Source organism: Apium graveolens, chromosome 10 (assembly GCF_009905375.1).
Source record: "Apium graveolens cultivar Ventura chromosome 10, ASM990537v1, whole genome shotgun sequence".
Lineage (NCBI taxonomy): Eukaryota > Viridiplantae > Streptophyta > Magnoliopsida > Apiales > Apiaceae > Apium > Apium graveolens.
This window is the reverse complement of record NC_133656.1, coordinates 239,235,721-239,250,876: the sequence shown is the minus strand read 5'-3', so window position 1 is coordinate 239,250,876 and position 15,156 is coordinate 239,235,721. Positions and strand designations below refer to the sequence as shown.

At 34.6% G+C, this 15,156-nt stretch overlaps 2 protein-coding genes and 1 pseudogene across 2 annotated transcripts; 1 reads left to right on the top strand and 2 right to left on the bottom strand.

Annotated features, from left to right (window-relative positions):
• Window positions 1–296: 296 nt before the first annotated feature.
• On the bottom strand, window positions 297–1,097 carry LOC141692149 (uncharacterized protein At4g02000-like). Its single transcript, XM_074496888.1, has one exon. It carries the CDS (start codon window positions 1,095–1,097, stop codon window positions 297–299), a length of 801 nt encoding a protein of 266 aa, XP_074352989.1.
• Window positions 1,098–3,358: 2,261 nt separating this feature from the next.
• On the top strand, window positions 3,359–8,749 carry LOC141689842 (glyceraldehyde-3-phosphate dehydrogenase GAPCP2, chloroplastic-like; annotated as a pseudogene).
• Window positions 8,750–11,480: 2,731 nt separating this feature from the next.
• On the bottom strand, window positions 11,481–14,595 carry LOC141692148 (uncharacterized). Its single transcript, XM_074496887.1, has 5 exons — window positions 14,077–14,595; window positions 12,855–14,007; window positions 12,011–12,141; window positions 11,759–11,854; window positions 11,481–11,528 (listed from the first exon to the last, which is right to left on the bottom strand). The coding sequence occupies exons 1-5, from the start codon at window positions 14,593–14,595 to the stop codon at window positions 11,481–11,483; spliced, it is 1,947 nt and encodes a 648-aa protein (XP_074352988.1).
• Between the last annotated feature and the right edge of the window lie 561 nt (window positions 14,596–15,156).

Sequence of the window (15,156 nt, the reverse complement as noted above, 5' to 3'; positions counted from 1 at the left end):
TACAGCTCATCTTTAGCCTCACTCTCCGTATTGTCAACCCACTTTCTTTTCATATCCATCACTACATTATCGGAAGGAAACTCGTTATACTCCTCTCTCATATCCTCATTTGTTTATTTGTCATTCAAATTCAAACTCTTTCCTGTTTTCTGTTCCCTCAAATCCCGCTGCCTAACCAGAATTCCACCAGCATCTCCACCAATCTCGCAAATCTTACCATCTACCTCCATGAATCTCGCATCACCCGGGTTGCCACCATGATTTCCCGATGAGTCACCTTGCTATTGCTTTGCACCTCAATCCTCCTTCCTTACACCACTATTTCGAAGCCATTTCGATCCAGGATTACGTTGTCCTCTTTTTGAAGATGCACGTTGCCATACTCCATACATTTTCTCTACCACTTTCTCAAGATTCACGTAAACCACAATACAATCTCTATCAGAATGGCCAATAATGCCACATACGAAACAAAACGTACCCAATTTTTCATACTTAAAATTAATCCAACTCCAACTATTTCCTTCTCTCTTTATCTTCGTACTTCTCTTTAATGGTTTATCAACATTCAGTGCAACTCGAATACGTACATATGGTGTCCACCCTCCATCAAACGTTCCTGGCCCTGATTTAATATACGTTCCCAAAGATGCACCAACACTTTTCAAAATACTTTCTGAAACATAACCCCTAGGTAAATCATATATTTGCACCCACATTTCCATATTCTGTAACTTAACTGTAGCTGGATCATCCCCCATCTCCACTTGATGAAGCACAAGCATCGCCTGCTCAAACGACCATGGGCCACCTTCCATTACATTTTGCACATCCATCTTGTGGTAAAATACAAACAAATACTTCAAATCCCCCGTACTGTAGACTTCCATTCCTTCTCGTGGCCGCCATAATGACTCCATTAGATTCTTCATAGCTTGAAAGTTTATAGTTTTCTCCGTCAAAAATTTTCCCATCAACATAAACGTTGTTTTTTGTTCAGTTATCGTATTATTTGCAATCACTATTTCGTCCATCTCCTCATCCTCGATGACCAAATTCGCATACATCTCCTCTAGGGGTTCATCAATACGTGCCATGTTGTTCAAACAGAATTATAATATTGGCTAATACTGTTAATGATTGGAATATAGAGATTAATAGAACAATGATTTGACGAAAGCTGTCATATAAACAGAAGAAATGAAACTGTCATTTAATTTCTCTTATTTTTCTTAAAATTGAAAAAAATGTAAAACTTGCCTATTCTAGTTATTTGAATTCATTTATTGGTCTTGTCTTTGTTTGTGCCTATTTTTGCAAATTGTTGATGTGTATGATGTGATATGACTTATGAATACAATGAGCGTGTACTTTTCAAACTTTTCACAAATGATGCAAATGACGTGGTATTACATATAAAAAAATAATAATATGTGATCGATTTCATATTATTTTTAAAAAATTGAAAAATTATTTGGATATTTATTATTTCCCGTGTAAATTATACTTTGATGCAATGAAATATAACAAAGTCGATTTAATTTTTAAAGATAAAAAAAATGTATTTAGGTTTTGTTTGGTATGGGTGTTGCAGACAATTATAACAGTTTTTTCAAAGAAAAATAGTTGCAATTTTTTTGATCAAAAAACTGTTGTTAGAGAAAGTATGTCACCCCTTATTTTTGAAAAAAAACTGTTTTTCGATTTTTGCGGGAAGCAATTGCTTATTTGATCATCAAATCTCATCCAAAATATTATTATAATTTTTTTACATCAAAACAAATGCATATCAAAAATATTATCAAAAAATAATCTTATTATTTCACCAACATTTTTTAAATCAACATTTTTTCTTAAAGCGCAACTTTTTAACTATAATACCAAACATAGCATTATTTTAAAGTACTAATTTTTGGGCTGTAATGGGGAAACACTCCAATAATGAACAAAATAAATGGGCCATAACTTTCCGTCCATTAATCAACCATTTAACATTTCAGTAGATTCAGCCACAGATAAGGCCCATAATTAAAATCACAAGGCCCACAAATTATAAAATGCTCTGGCCCAAGACAAAAATGTAGTTTTTATTTTGTCGCGTGTCTAGCAAAAGGCTACATATAGCAGCTTCCCCTTCCCAAAATCAATTTTTTGTTTAAAAAAATAATAGAAACATTTCTTGAGAATTAATTTGTTTATTACGTTAAATTTAATTAGCAATAAGAATAATAATGATAATATGTTATAATTTATAAAACGATTCCCGAATAAGATAACTCATGATTTAAAGAGATATTTTAGTTTTATATCACGAATTTTTCTCATGTATTAGTCGATGTCTCATGTATCGGTTAACTCATCATCTACCGAGACATTTTAGTTCTATATCTGATATATTCACATGAATTTTTCTCATATATTGATCGATGACCCAACTCATGTATTGGTCAATAAGTTAAAAATTTAGTGAAATTTCTATTTTTACGCCAAAAAAAAATAATAGTGAGATTCCGTAATTGACATCTTATTGAAATTCTAGTTAACTTCTTTCTTTTTCTCGGGAAAATACAAAATTACTTGGTCAAATTGTTAATTTTTAAATTTTATTTATCCATACTTTTTATTATAAATTATGAAATAAAAAAATATTTTTTGAATTTCCAATTATGTAAGTAGAATAGGGTACTTGTCACAAGACTCTTTTTGCAAAAAGACATGCCCAAATGGCATGCCATTTATCAATTAAATATAATAAAATTTAATAAATAATTATTATACAAATATACAGTGAATTTGAATATAAAATTAAAGTTAGTTGACAGTAACAACCAAATACCATCATAATACTCATTTAAATTAGTAACTTTTTAAATATTAAAATATACTAACTTTACAACCCGTGCACGAGTCTTCATTAATATTTTTATATTATTTAAAATTATAATAAAAAAAATGGATCATTACCTTATTAGTATATTTATAAATAATAATATAAATGTTTGTTGTTGGCAGGATTCGAACCTGAATCTTGGGTAGTGTATAAATAATAATATAAATGTTTGTTGTTCGTTGGGTTCGAACTTGGGAGTTTTAGTATTGTATAAATAATAATATAAATATTTGTCGTTGGCGGGGTTCGAACATGGGAGTTTGAGTAGTGTATATTCTTTTAGTATTGAAAAGGCATATCTCCTCAGGAATGGCATACCTGAATCATGAAAAGGCATGTCTGGCTAAATGACGTCATGGCATGCCCATGGCACATGCCCGTGTGACATGCACCCTAAAGTAGAACGATGGAAGTAGAACCACCCACTCAAAAATTAATATAGTTTTGGTCAATGTTTCACGTGCAAGTGTAGCGCTTCTATAAAACTGTAGTTTACGAAAGAGGCAAGAGTTAGCTGGCTCTTAAAATCCTCCGCAGCCGTAGCCGCGCCCTTATATAAACCCTCAAAAGCCACTCTTCTCCCCTTTTTAAAACCCTCTCTCTCTCTCATCTCTCTCTCCTGAATCCTCATTTAGTCTCTCTCCCTCTCCTCTCTCTCTCTCTCTCATTCTCTCTCTCTCCCTCCTCTCTATCTCTCTCTCTATCTCTCTCCCTCTCTCTTCTATCTCTCTCTCTAACAATGGCCACCAATTCAATTCTACGATCCACGGCCATCCTCCCCGGCGCCACCAGGGCTAATCTCTACCCCTCCAAGGTCCATTCACTCTCCCACCTACCCACATTTTATCCTTTTTTTATTTCATTATTTTTTGCAGTTTTTTAAAATTCGATTTTATTTATTCAATATTATTTTTTGTAAATTTTGTACAGTTGCATTTGTTATGTTATGTTACGAAATGAAATGTAAATAAATTAAAATTTTATTTTCATTTTTGCTGCAGTGATTTTGATAATAAAAGAAATATTGGGTTGACAACTGTATAATTAGCAAAATTTCAAATTTACCACGACAATTTCAAGTGGCCAATTTGAGACTCCGAATTAATCGGTGGTAAATTTGATATTTTGCTAGTTATAAATTGATACCTAACCCGAGAAATATCTAAGAAATAGTTGTTATCAACATAATTTTATAGATGCTGTGAATAGTTCTAATTTGATGTTTAAACAATTTTTAAATAGTTTTAGCAGTCGAAAATATTGAAGTGGTTTAAGACCTTGTAATGCTGAGGATTGACTGATTTAAGAATCTTGTAATGCTGAGGATTGACTGATTTAAGTTCAAATCTTGTAACGAGTGTACTTTTTATGAGGATTTAACGGATTTGAACTTGAATGTTGTGTTGTCAGAATTTGGAATTTAGGTTTGTTTGGTTAATTGTTACCTTTCAGTAGATATATTAAATGAAATGTTCGATATATGAGTAAGCAGGTTGTTATTAATTTGTTCAGGTGTCTTCGGTTAGCTTCTGTCATGATTCGTCAAAGTCTCGGTCAAGCCTATTTGGTGCTTCTGTTCCCGGGGATTCATTGATCTTACAGTTAAGAGATTTGTAACAATCCTAAACTGCTATTTACTGTGATAGCTATAAGATCATTTACTGTAATTGATGCTGTTTATTCTATACCCTGTAATTGTTACAGAAAATCTAGTTCTCGGAGTGTCCAGCCAATTCAAGCTACGGCTACTGAACTGCCACCTACCATTCAGAGTAAGATAGATAGTTTGAAACCTAAGCATGGCTGGAAAATTGAGGATTTAAAATTCTAATATTACTTTGTTTTCTTTCTTAGGGTCGAAAACTGGCGGGAAGACAAGAATCGGAATCAATGGTATGTAAAGTTGTTTGGTGTGTTGTGTTTTATGTTAGTTTCTTCAATTTGTTATTTCTGATTTAACAAGAATCTTTTTGGATCTCTTGTCAGACACTACCTTCCGTGTTGGATCATTTGACTAAAATGCAGACACTTTGACCATGGACCAACTGAAAGACCACATCTGAGATGGATATAGGAAGCAAAGTAAAAAAATTGAGAGAAGAAATGAGATTAATATACAAAGTTTTATTGATAAATTCTGTTTAATTTCAGCTGATTAATATACAAAATGTTTATTAATAAATCACGTCATCTCCCTTGCCCGTTTTTTAGAGATAGGCCCGAGTCCTTGTTACCGATTTTTATAAGGAAACACCAAACGGTCGTGTCCTTCATTTTAAACTCTGTACCCAAGTCCAAAGTAACACATGTTACACTTTGAAAAGATATCACAGTATACAACTATATTTCAAGTAATAACATGGTCATGTTGCAGGTTTTGGAAGAATTGGGAGGCTGGTGTTAAGAGTAGCGACTTTTAGAGATGATATTGATGTTGTAGCTGTTAATGATCCATTTGTGGACGCCAAGTACATGGTAATGACCTGTAGCTGTTATGAATTATTAATGTTATTTTTTCTGCACGATAACGCTGGAAAGGTTTTTTGGACATATTCATATATTTTGTTTTTTATTTTTATTTTTCTTTTTCCTTTTTTTTGTTATGAGGTTTTCCTATACTTTCACCCACAATGGCAATTATGGCATTGGTCAGTACTCAGTAATCTAGCTCTTATCATTCTGAATATAAATATAGACCAATTAAGGGGTTATTTGGTTCAACAATATTGGGTATGAGGTATGAGGTTGGAATGGATAAAACTCATACGTGTTTGGTTGGAATTTATTTATTTTAAAACTCATTCCTCAAACCCATGAGGTATAGGGTTTAGAAACCCATGCTAAGAGGTGGGTATGAACTAAAGTGTAATACTTTTTTTAGCTCAAATTTCAATATTGATGAATAAAAATTGTGAATGTATATTTTATTTTCTTAGATATTAGGTAAAATATATAATCTCATATTTTAATAAGAGAAATTACCAAAAATATTATTTTTTCCTTGTTTTTTTGCGATTTTATCATCTTCTGATTTTTTTTGCAAAAATATGGAATCAACGAAAATCAGGCACACATGTAACTAGTTGAATCGAGTTTTTTTGTTGCATTTGAGGTTAGATGAGGTTAAATGGAGGTGCATAAAATCGCATTTTCACAAAAAATATTGGAAAATAGTATTTTTGCAAAAAAATAGTATTTTTGCAAATTTTTAAAAAAATTATAGTATTTTTGTAAAAATGTTTTTAGCCTAAGCTATTTTTCAAAAAAACTCTATTAATAATTATGATTAAATTAAGTGATCCCTGTTTAATTTTGGTTTTTAATATTAAAATAAAATTAACAAAAAATAATAAAGTGTCTTTTGATTCTTGATTTATTTTATCAAAAGTTTATGTATCAAGTTCCAAACTCATATCATCTTAACCCGATTCCTGATTTCAACCCGATACCACCTAGCGAACCAAACGACCCCTAAATTTTAAATGCTAACTTTTCTGTTATTGTCAAACTTATGAAGATGATTGCAATTAGCTTATTCTAAAGAGCTCATATGGATTTTATTATTCACAATACAGGCATACATGTTTAAATATGATTCTACTCATGGTGTATACACTGGATCCATTAAAGTATTGGATGCAACCACTTTAGAAATAAATGGAAAGAAGATTAAAGTTACTAGCAACAGGTAGTACAGCTTTTCATTTCGCAATTATAAATAGTTGTCCTGTACCAATGTTCCTGCTTGTCAAAAGTTTATGTATTTAATTTATTTTATTATAAAACTGAAATGTGCTACTGAACTTTACCAGGAACCCTGCAGAGATCCCGTGGGGTGAATATGGGGCAGACTTTGTTGTTGAATCTTCTGGGGTTTTCACAACGATTGAAAAGGCTTCAGAACACAAAAAGGTGGGTACCATTTCTCTCTATCTATCGCTCTTAATGTCTTTCTTTCATCTCTTTCCCTCTCTTTTGAACTGTGTTTAGAACTTTAATGTGCGTATTTGCAACATTTATCTGCAGGGTGGTGCGAAGAAAGTTGTAATTTCTGCTCCCTCAGCTGATGCTCCTATGTTTGTTGTCGGTGTTAATGAGAAAACATACAATCCAAACATGGATATCGTATCTAACGCGAGCTGCACTACCAATTGTCTTGCTCCTCTTGCCAAGGTTGGTTCGTATAAACACTACTTGTTTCTTGTACTATTAGGTGTGAAATGTGCTTATCCAAACTATAACATGACTTTAATTGCTCACAGCCTCAATACCAAGTGATCTTCTTCGAAAATATAATAGAGAAAAAAACTAGAATAAAATAATTGACAATGAACGGAGTTTTTATATGTTTATAACAAAAAAATTTGTGCAGGTGGTTCACGAGGAGTTTGGCATTCTGGAGGGGTTGATGACTACTGTCCATGCAACAACAGGTATTTCTCACACAAAAAAAATGCATTTTGCACTTCTGTTTGCATTTTCGTAATTTTAAATTTTCATATTGAATTTTCAGCTACGCAAAAGACAGTTGATGGCCCTTCCATGAAAGATTGGCGCGGGGGACGTGGTGCTGGGCAAAATATTATCCCTAGTTCTACTGGTGCTGCAAAGGTATGAGCTGGAGTTATATTCATATTGATACTGTCAAGACCTTGTGCATGATTCTGCTTAATATCGGATTTGTAGGCTGTTGGAAAAGTGCTGCCAGAACTCAATGGCAAACTCACTGGAATGGCTTTCCGCGTTCCAACACCCAATGTTTCTGTTGTTGATTTGACTTGTTGACTTGAGAAGAGTGCTTCATACGAAGATGTAAAAGCTGCCATAAAGTACTGTCTTCTTTTTTCTGCTTTTCCTGTTACATCCTTCATGTATGCTCATTGTATTTGTGGCACTCTTTTTTATATTTACAATTGTAATTTGGCTTGAAGGTACGCATCTGAGGGACCACTTCATGGGATTCTTGGGTACACTGATGACGATGTTGTCTCAAGTGATTTTGTTGGCGACTCAAGGTCTCTCTCTCTCTCTCTCTCTCTCACTCACACACACACACACACACATTTACATAATGATTTAAAAATTATCGTGGAAATGGAGGCGCCGACTAAATTATTACCCGATATTCTGTTATGAGATTATGTGAATGGGCAAAAATAGGCTATACTTAATGGCCAGCATGGTCTTCCTTACCATTGTTTTTCCCTTGGTAATTTTAAAGATGTTGCATGCAATAATGTTGTACCAAGTCATGCAAGAGTTCAGGGGTTCGGTCATTTGTGTATATCTATAGTCCTAAAATTGAAGCTTATGAAGCAATTTAAAAACTAGAGATGGGTTCTGGTCGGATTTATGCAATTTAAAAGCTCTATATTTTGAAATGTAGCTTTGGTCTTGAACCTAGACAGTTGGTCAATCTTCTAATAAATTTGGACAACTAGTCATATCTGCTAGGGTAATTCCTTCAATATATGTTATCTTTGCCATCTCCCAGGTCAAGTATATTTGATGCACAAGCTGGAATGGGGTTGAGTGCATCGTTCATGAAGCTTGTATCGTGGTACGACAATGAGTGGGGCTACAGGTACAGTTAATATCCTACATCTAACTTTCAAATCCGTTTACTCTGTTATCTCTCTTCGATGTGAGTGCCTGTGCCAATATCTTGCGAATCTTTCTTTCAGCAACCGAGTGCTGGACCTGATCGAAACACATGGCATTAGTAGCAGCTACGTACTAAATTTGATGGGAAGCAGCCGATGCTACAATTTTCGCTCAATTAATAACTAGTTTGTCAAACATAGAAATCAGAAATATAGGTCATTTTTGCTGTGGAGTTGAACTTTGTTGTTATCCTTTGTAAGATTATTAACAAAGGCTGGAGCTTGATACAATTTGTCCAACAACTTTCCGTTGAACTAGTTATCATTGTTTTCTTGATGGCATGATTGTGAAAACGCTTTAGGTCAATTTATGGTGTTTAAAAGCAGGGTTAACTTTTTTTTTCTTTTGCTAATTAATTACACCGGGAGTTAAACTCATAACCTCCTGCAAGAGAATATAAGAGCGTAACCACTGCACCGGCCCTTTCTTGGTGACAAGCAGGGTGAATTGAGCTTATTCATCGCTTATTAAGTGAAATGTTGATACGTACGTGCATTACAGCTAGAGCTGGCCACACGAGCGGGCCGTGCGTGTCGGGCCGAATAATTAACAGGCCGGTTAATGTTGAATAGAATTCGTGAACAGCCCGTATAAATTTACGGTCCGGGCCGTGCCGAGCCGGTCCTGAAAAGCAATCAACCGTGAACGGCACGCGGTTTATCCGAGTTACACGGTTTAGGCGGTTAGGCGAATAACTAACGAATAAATCGGTTCCATCATGTTGTTTAGCACTTGCACTTCACATAGTTCATAAATCACACTACTTGTTTTACTTGTTTATTGTTTACACGTTTTTCTCCTTATATTTATTACTTTGTTTTTTTATTTTTTTCCTTTTTTATACACATGTACGCAAATTGTATATAATGTATGTTTTGTTTTTACTTTTCTTTTTTTTTTCTGATCTTAATTTTTTCTGTTAAAATATTTTTCGATTTTGGAAAACTAATATGTATTAAAATATAATATGTATTAAAATAAGGAAAAAGAGGACGGTACCTCTATAAATTTTATTAATTAAAAAAATGTTAAAATTAATTATATAGAACTCTTCTCTAACAAAACGGAACAAACCGTATTTATAATTTAAATAAAATATAAACTATAACAAATTCATTATCTGATTGATTTTAGTTAGAAGCAAATAGTGTGACATAAAGTAATGAAGTTTTGAATTCTTAATTCACAAAGTCAGAAAGTCAGAAGCTAACTATTGCTAATATTCTGGTTCACAAAGAGGACAAGTCAATAGATGACTCGCGAATAACCGCGAGCTGGCGGGCCTCGCGAATAACGGGCTGGTTAATTCGTTTTTTATTCATTTTTTCTGTTGTTTATTCGTCTACAGCTCTGGCGAGTGGTTACGGGCCGGTTCCGGTTTCTCAAAATACAGAGCTCGTGTGCATATCCGAATAGTGCCGAATAACGAATCGGACCGTGACGAGACGAGTAATGCGAATATTAGGCGAGCCGAACTACGCTCGTGTCGAGCCAAACCGCCCGTTTGGCAGGCTCTAATTACAACTACCATTTCAACACAAGTTCTCTTTACTGTTTCTACATAATTTACTACACCTGTGCCAGTCACCAACCTGCCCCTCCATACTAAAACATTTGGAAGGCATAGATGACAATTGACAAGTCTAAATGATCCGTTAATTAGAGCGCACTGTTGGAAACATTTAATTACTACTCCCTCCATCCCGTTAAGAAGTATACGTTTCGTTTTGGCACGGAGGTTAAAAAAGTTTTTGGACACGAAGGTTAAGAAAAAGTGGTATGTTGTAAGAAAAGGTAAGAAAAAATGGGTAAAGTGATAGGATAAATTAATATTTAACATATAAAGTTAGTGTAGTGGAAAAAAATAGTGGATGTTAATGAGTGTAAATTTTTATATTATAAAACTTTTACTATTTTGGTAAGTTTTGAAACGTATAGAATTGAATGGACATCCAAAAGGAAAGTGTATAGAAATGAACAGGGAGTATAGAATTAGTACAATCATGAATGACAATAAACCCAAAAAAAATAAACTGATTGGACCATGCAAATATTCCAACATGGTTATTATTATGAAAACATCTGAAGGCTACAGTTAACACAATCATACCATTAATATAACATTGATACTGATACAGTTCAACTAAAAGTTACCTCTTGGGTCAGATCTTATAAAGGATAACAAAGGTCAACTCAACAGCAAAAAATGACCACTGTATTTTTGATTTCTATGTTAGACAAACTAGTTAGTAGTTATGATAGAGCAAAAATTGAAGCACCGGCTGCTTCCCGGCTGCTACCAATGCCACGTTCGATCAGGTCCAACACTCCATTGCTGAAAGAAAGATTAGCTGGGTATTGTTACAAGCACTCGCTTCAATTTGAAAGTAAAACTGTACCTGAAGCCACACTCATTGTCGTACCACGATACAAGCTTTATAAAGGACCCACTCAACCCCATCCCATCTTGAGCGTCAAATTTACTTGACCTGCGAGATAATAAAACATATTGTAAAAGAATTACTCTAGCAACTATGCCAATCCTAATTTACCAGAAACTACCAAAGAGTAAAGACTGACCAATTGTCTACGTTTGTAAACAGACCTACATCTACATATCAGTGTAGAGAGCTTTTATTCACAAAATTCCAAACAGAACCCATTTTTCATCTGCTTCAAATGGAAGGATATTCTAGGAACACAGATAGATACAAATGACTGATCCCCTGAACTCTTGCATGATATGATACAACAACAACCACTGCATGTAAAATCTTTAGAGTGTACCAAGGGAAAACAATGGTACAAAAGACCAAACTGGCCAGTGCCATGAAGTAATAGCTTATTTCACCCTTTTATTAAATGTGATTTGGGTGAGGGAGGGAGGGACCTTGAGTTGCCACCAACAAATCACTTGCACAGTAGTTCAATTATCATCAACCTCGCCAGAATGCCAAAACTCTTCGTGAACCACCTGCACAAATTGTTTTGTAATCAAACATTTACTGAGTCCACAGTTGCCATAACCCATGATATGAATTTGTTCATGTCAACTATTATATATTAGTCCTTTTTTTCCCTGTCATACTTCCGAAGAAGATCACTTGGTTGTGTGACTGAGCAATTAAAGTCATGTTACTTACAGTTTTGTTCACAGGCTAACAGTACAAGATACAGTAGCATTTATACAAAGTACAAACCAACCTTGGCAAGAGGAGCAAGGCAACTGGTAGTGCATATGATATCCATGTTCACTTTGTATGTTTTCTCTAACACCCACAACAAACATAGGAGCATCAGCTGAGGGAGAAAAAAATTACAACTTTCTTCAAACCACACTGCAGATGAACGTATTAAATACTCAAATTGAAGTGCTAGAGAAAGTTTGAGAGAGATGAGGAGAGACATTTGTGTGCGTGAGAGAGATAGCTATAGAACAAGAGAGATTGCACCCACCTTTTTGTGTTCTGAAGCCTTGTCACTGTTGTGAAAACCCCCATAAGATTCAAAAACAAAGTCTGCCCCATATTCACCACATGGTATCTCTGCAGGGTTCCTGGTGAAGTCCAGTAGTGCAAAAGTTTTTACTAAAAGATTAATATACATATGTGATCAGATGTAATTAAGCATAAAGAATCCTATTAGTGACCAAATCTAACACTTTGTATCCTTTTGTTGCAGCTGGATAGCCAAGGAAAACACAAGGGTGAGCCCGAGGTTCTAGCTTGGTTCGAGATGTTTAGAAGTAGAAACGAAACAAAGACACCCAAAACATCGCAAAAGAGAATAATCTGGTGCACTATCAAACAGGAGTTCATAAGGAGTAACATTATTTAATTTCCGTACAGGCATTCTGTTGATAAAAAATGCAGCACATTGCACACAATCTCTCCCAATATCGCGATGGCAAATTAGACTGAAAGAAAAGTGCACGAGCCTGTTTCCATTAAATGCTTAGTTTCGTTCGACCACCCCATTCTGTTGGGGTGTGTCAGGAGCAACTTGTTTAATGTAGTATGCCATAAGACTGATAAATCTCTAAAATTCTGCCTTGACAAAGCTCTAACGCATATCTGTTCGAATGATCTAACACGTGTATTGAACTGAGTAAAAACATGCTTAGAAAGATATCTAAAATGGAGAAGAATCAAGTTTGGATTTCATAAGATGTACCCAAGTGGCACGGCTATAATCATCAACGATTGTTAGAAAATATCTACAACCATTGTGAGTGACAGTATGATAAGGGCCCCAAACGTCAACGTGAAGAAGTTCAAAATTTTTGTTGTTTTTATTTCACTTGCAGTAAAAGACAAACGATGTTGTCTTGCAGAAGGACAAATTGCACAAATGCAATCAGACAAAACACTTGTATCAAAATGTTTTACAATTGTACTGATTTTCGAATAAGGCATATGGCCAAGTCTAAGATGAAGCAACTTGGCTTCATCTAGTTTAGAAGTAACAGCAATATTAACTACAGAAGTATGACTAATGTATGGCAAAGCTTTATTAGCTGTGATGAGAGAATGATCAGCAGCATGAGAAAAAAAGCCCTCATCAACAAAGTATAGTCCATGGAAGAATTTACCAAGAAGTTTGGGTTGACTCATTGAATGCTCCTGAAGCATACAAGAATCAGAAGTGAACGAAATGATGTAAGTAGTATTCCGAACAAGCTTAGACACAAAAATTAAGTTGAATTTGAAAGAAGGAGCATATAGAACATCTGTAAGTTCTATGAGATTATTAAGTTTTATGTTGCCCACATGAGTGACTTGTATCTTAGTGCCATCAGGGATAGTGATAAAACTATTCTCATCAATTTGTTTGACAGTGTGAAAGAGATTCATAGAAGAACAGATATGATCAGACGCACCGCTGTCAATTATCCAACTATTGGTATGAGTTGAGGATAATAAACAAAGAGAAGTACCTGCCAAAAGTGCATTTCCAGAGTAAGAGTTGTTGTCATGTTCAGAAATATTACCAGAGTAAGAGTTGTTGTCATGTTCAGAAATATTATTTTGAGACAAAAGCTGTATCAACTGATTGTACTGCTCCACAGAGATATTATTTGAAGAAGACTGTGATCCAATTCCACTATCAGAAGAATCCTTGACAGACTGAATTTCATCAGTTGCATCAACTGTGGCACAACCTGCAAATTTCCTCTGCTGATTAGGTTTAAAACCAGGTGGATAACCATTCAATTTGAAGCACCTTTCTTTGCTATGGCCTGGAATTTTGCAATGGTCACAAAAGTAGTTGTTCTTTCTCTGCTGGAAACTTGGTGAACCAGTTCCAGGGGTAAATTTTCCAGCAGAATAGACTCTGTTAAATTTCTGAGAACCTTGATAACCAGAATTGGGGAACTGCCTAAAATTGTTCTGACTAGCAAATGCCACAGGCTCCTGAACTGACAGTTTAGAAATCTCCTTATGCCTCTGTTCCTAAATCAACATTCTGTAAACCTGTGGTAGAGTAGGAAGTGTTTCCATCATCAGAATATGTGATCTCACATTTGCAAATTCATTAGACATTTTCATGAGAAAAATCATTAGCCTCTGATCCTGCTGCAATTTAAGAACCTTCTGAGTCATGTTACAATTGCAATGAGCACATTCACATTTAGGTAATGGTTTGAGATTATCAATCTCATCCCAAATCCTCTTTAACTGAGTATAATATTCAGAAATGGAAAACGTATCCTGTGAAATCTGAAAGACTTCCTGCTCTAAAGCATATAATTGTGCTGATGATACTTGACCAAAACGTTCTTCAAGATCAAGCCAAATAGCTCTCGCAGTATCAACATACAATATACTTGCTGCAATCTGAGGATCCAAAGCTGTAATAATCCAACCTGTGATCATGCTATTACAGCGAGACCAGAACTTGTAGCTAGTATCAGTAATTGCAGGCTTAGCAAGAGTTCCATCAACAAAACACATCTTATTTTTCGCTGTTAATCCAATAACCATAGAACGCTTCCAATTTCCATAAGAAGTTCCATTAAAAGGTGTAGTAACCAGTTTCATACCAGTATTATCCGAAGGATGCAAGATACACACTAGATGGATCTTGTGTTAACTCTATCTGATTTTCGACTTGAGTCGCCATTAACAAGGTTTGTGAAAAAGTAATGAGAACAATTGCTGATTTAGAGTAAAGTTTAGATCAAGAAATGAAATTCAGAAATGAGACTGGAGAGATAACAATGTTTCGGAGAAATTTTAGATCGAATTGCGAAATTTGAGATCGAATTTTGCTATGAATCTGCAATTCCGTACAGATTTTATACAGATTATGCTACGAACTTCAATGATTACATAACTCGTTATGATTAACAATCTGATTACTGCTATTGTATAGAATGTAAACAAATCATAACATCAATTACGAAGATATGATTACGAATCACGAAGAACAGATCAAAGAACAGTATGTAACGATCTTACTTGATGCGGAAACGAAGAAACGAATGAAATTACTGAAACGTACTGCTCTGATACCATGTTATCAGATGTAATTAAGCATAAGATTCTGCAGATTTGGTATGAACACCATAGCTAATCATTTATGACTGAAAAGATATTTAC

Coding starts and splice junctions, on each gene's coding strand:
- LOC141692149 (XM_074496888.1), bottom strand. CDS start 1,097: ATGGCACGTATTGATGAACCCCTAGAGGAGATGTATGCGAATTTGGTC.
- LOC141692148 (XM_074496887.1), bottom strand. CDS start 14,595: ATGAAACTGGTTACTACACCTTTTAATGGAACTTCTTATGGAAATTGG. Junction 14,008..14,076: donor TGTCTAATGAATTTGCAAAT/GTGAGATCACAT, acceptor ATGTTGATTTAG/GAACAGAGGCATAAGGAGAT. Junction 11,855..12,010: donor AGGCTTCAGAACACAAAAAG/GTGGGTGCAATC, acceptor TTTCTCCCTCAG/CTGATGCTCCTATGTTTGTT.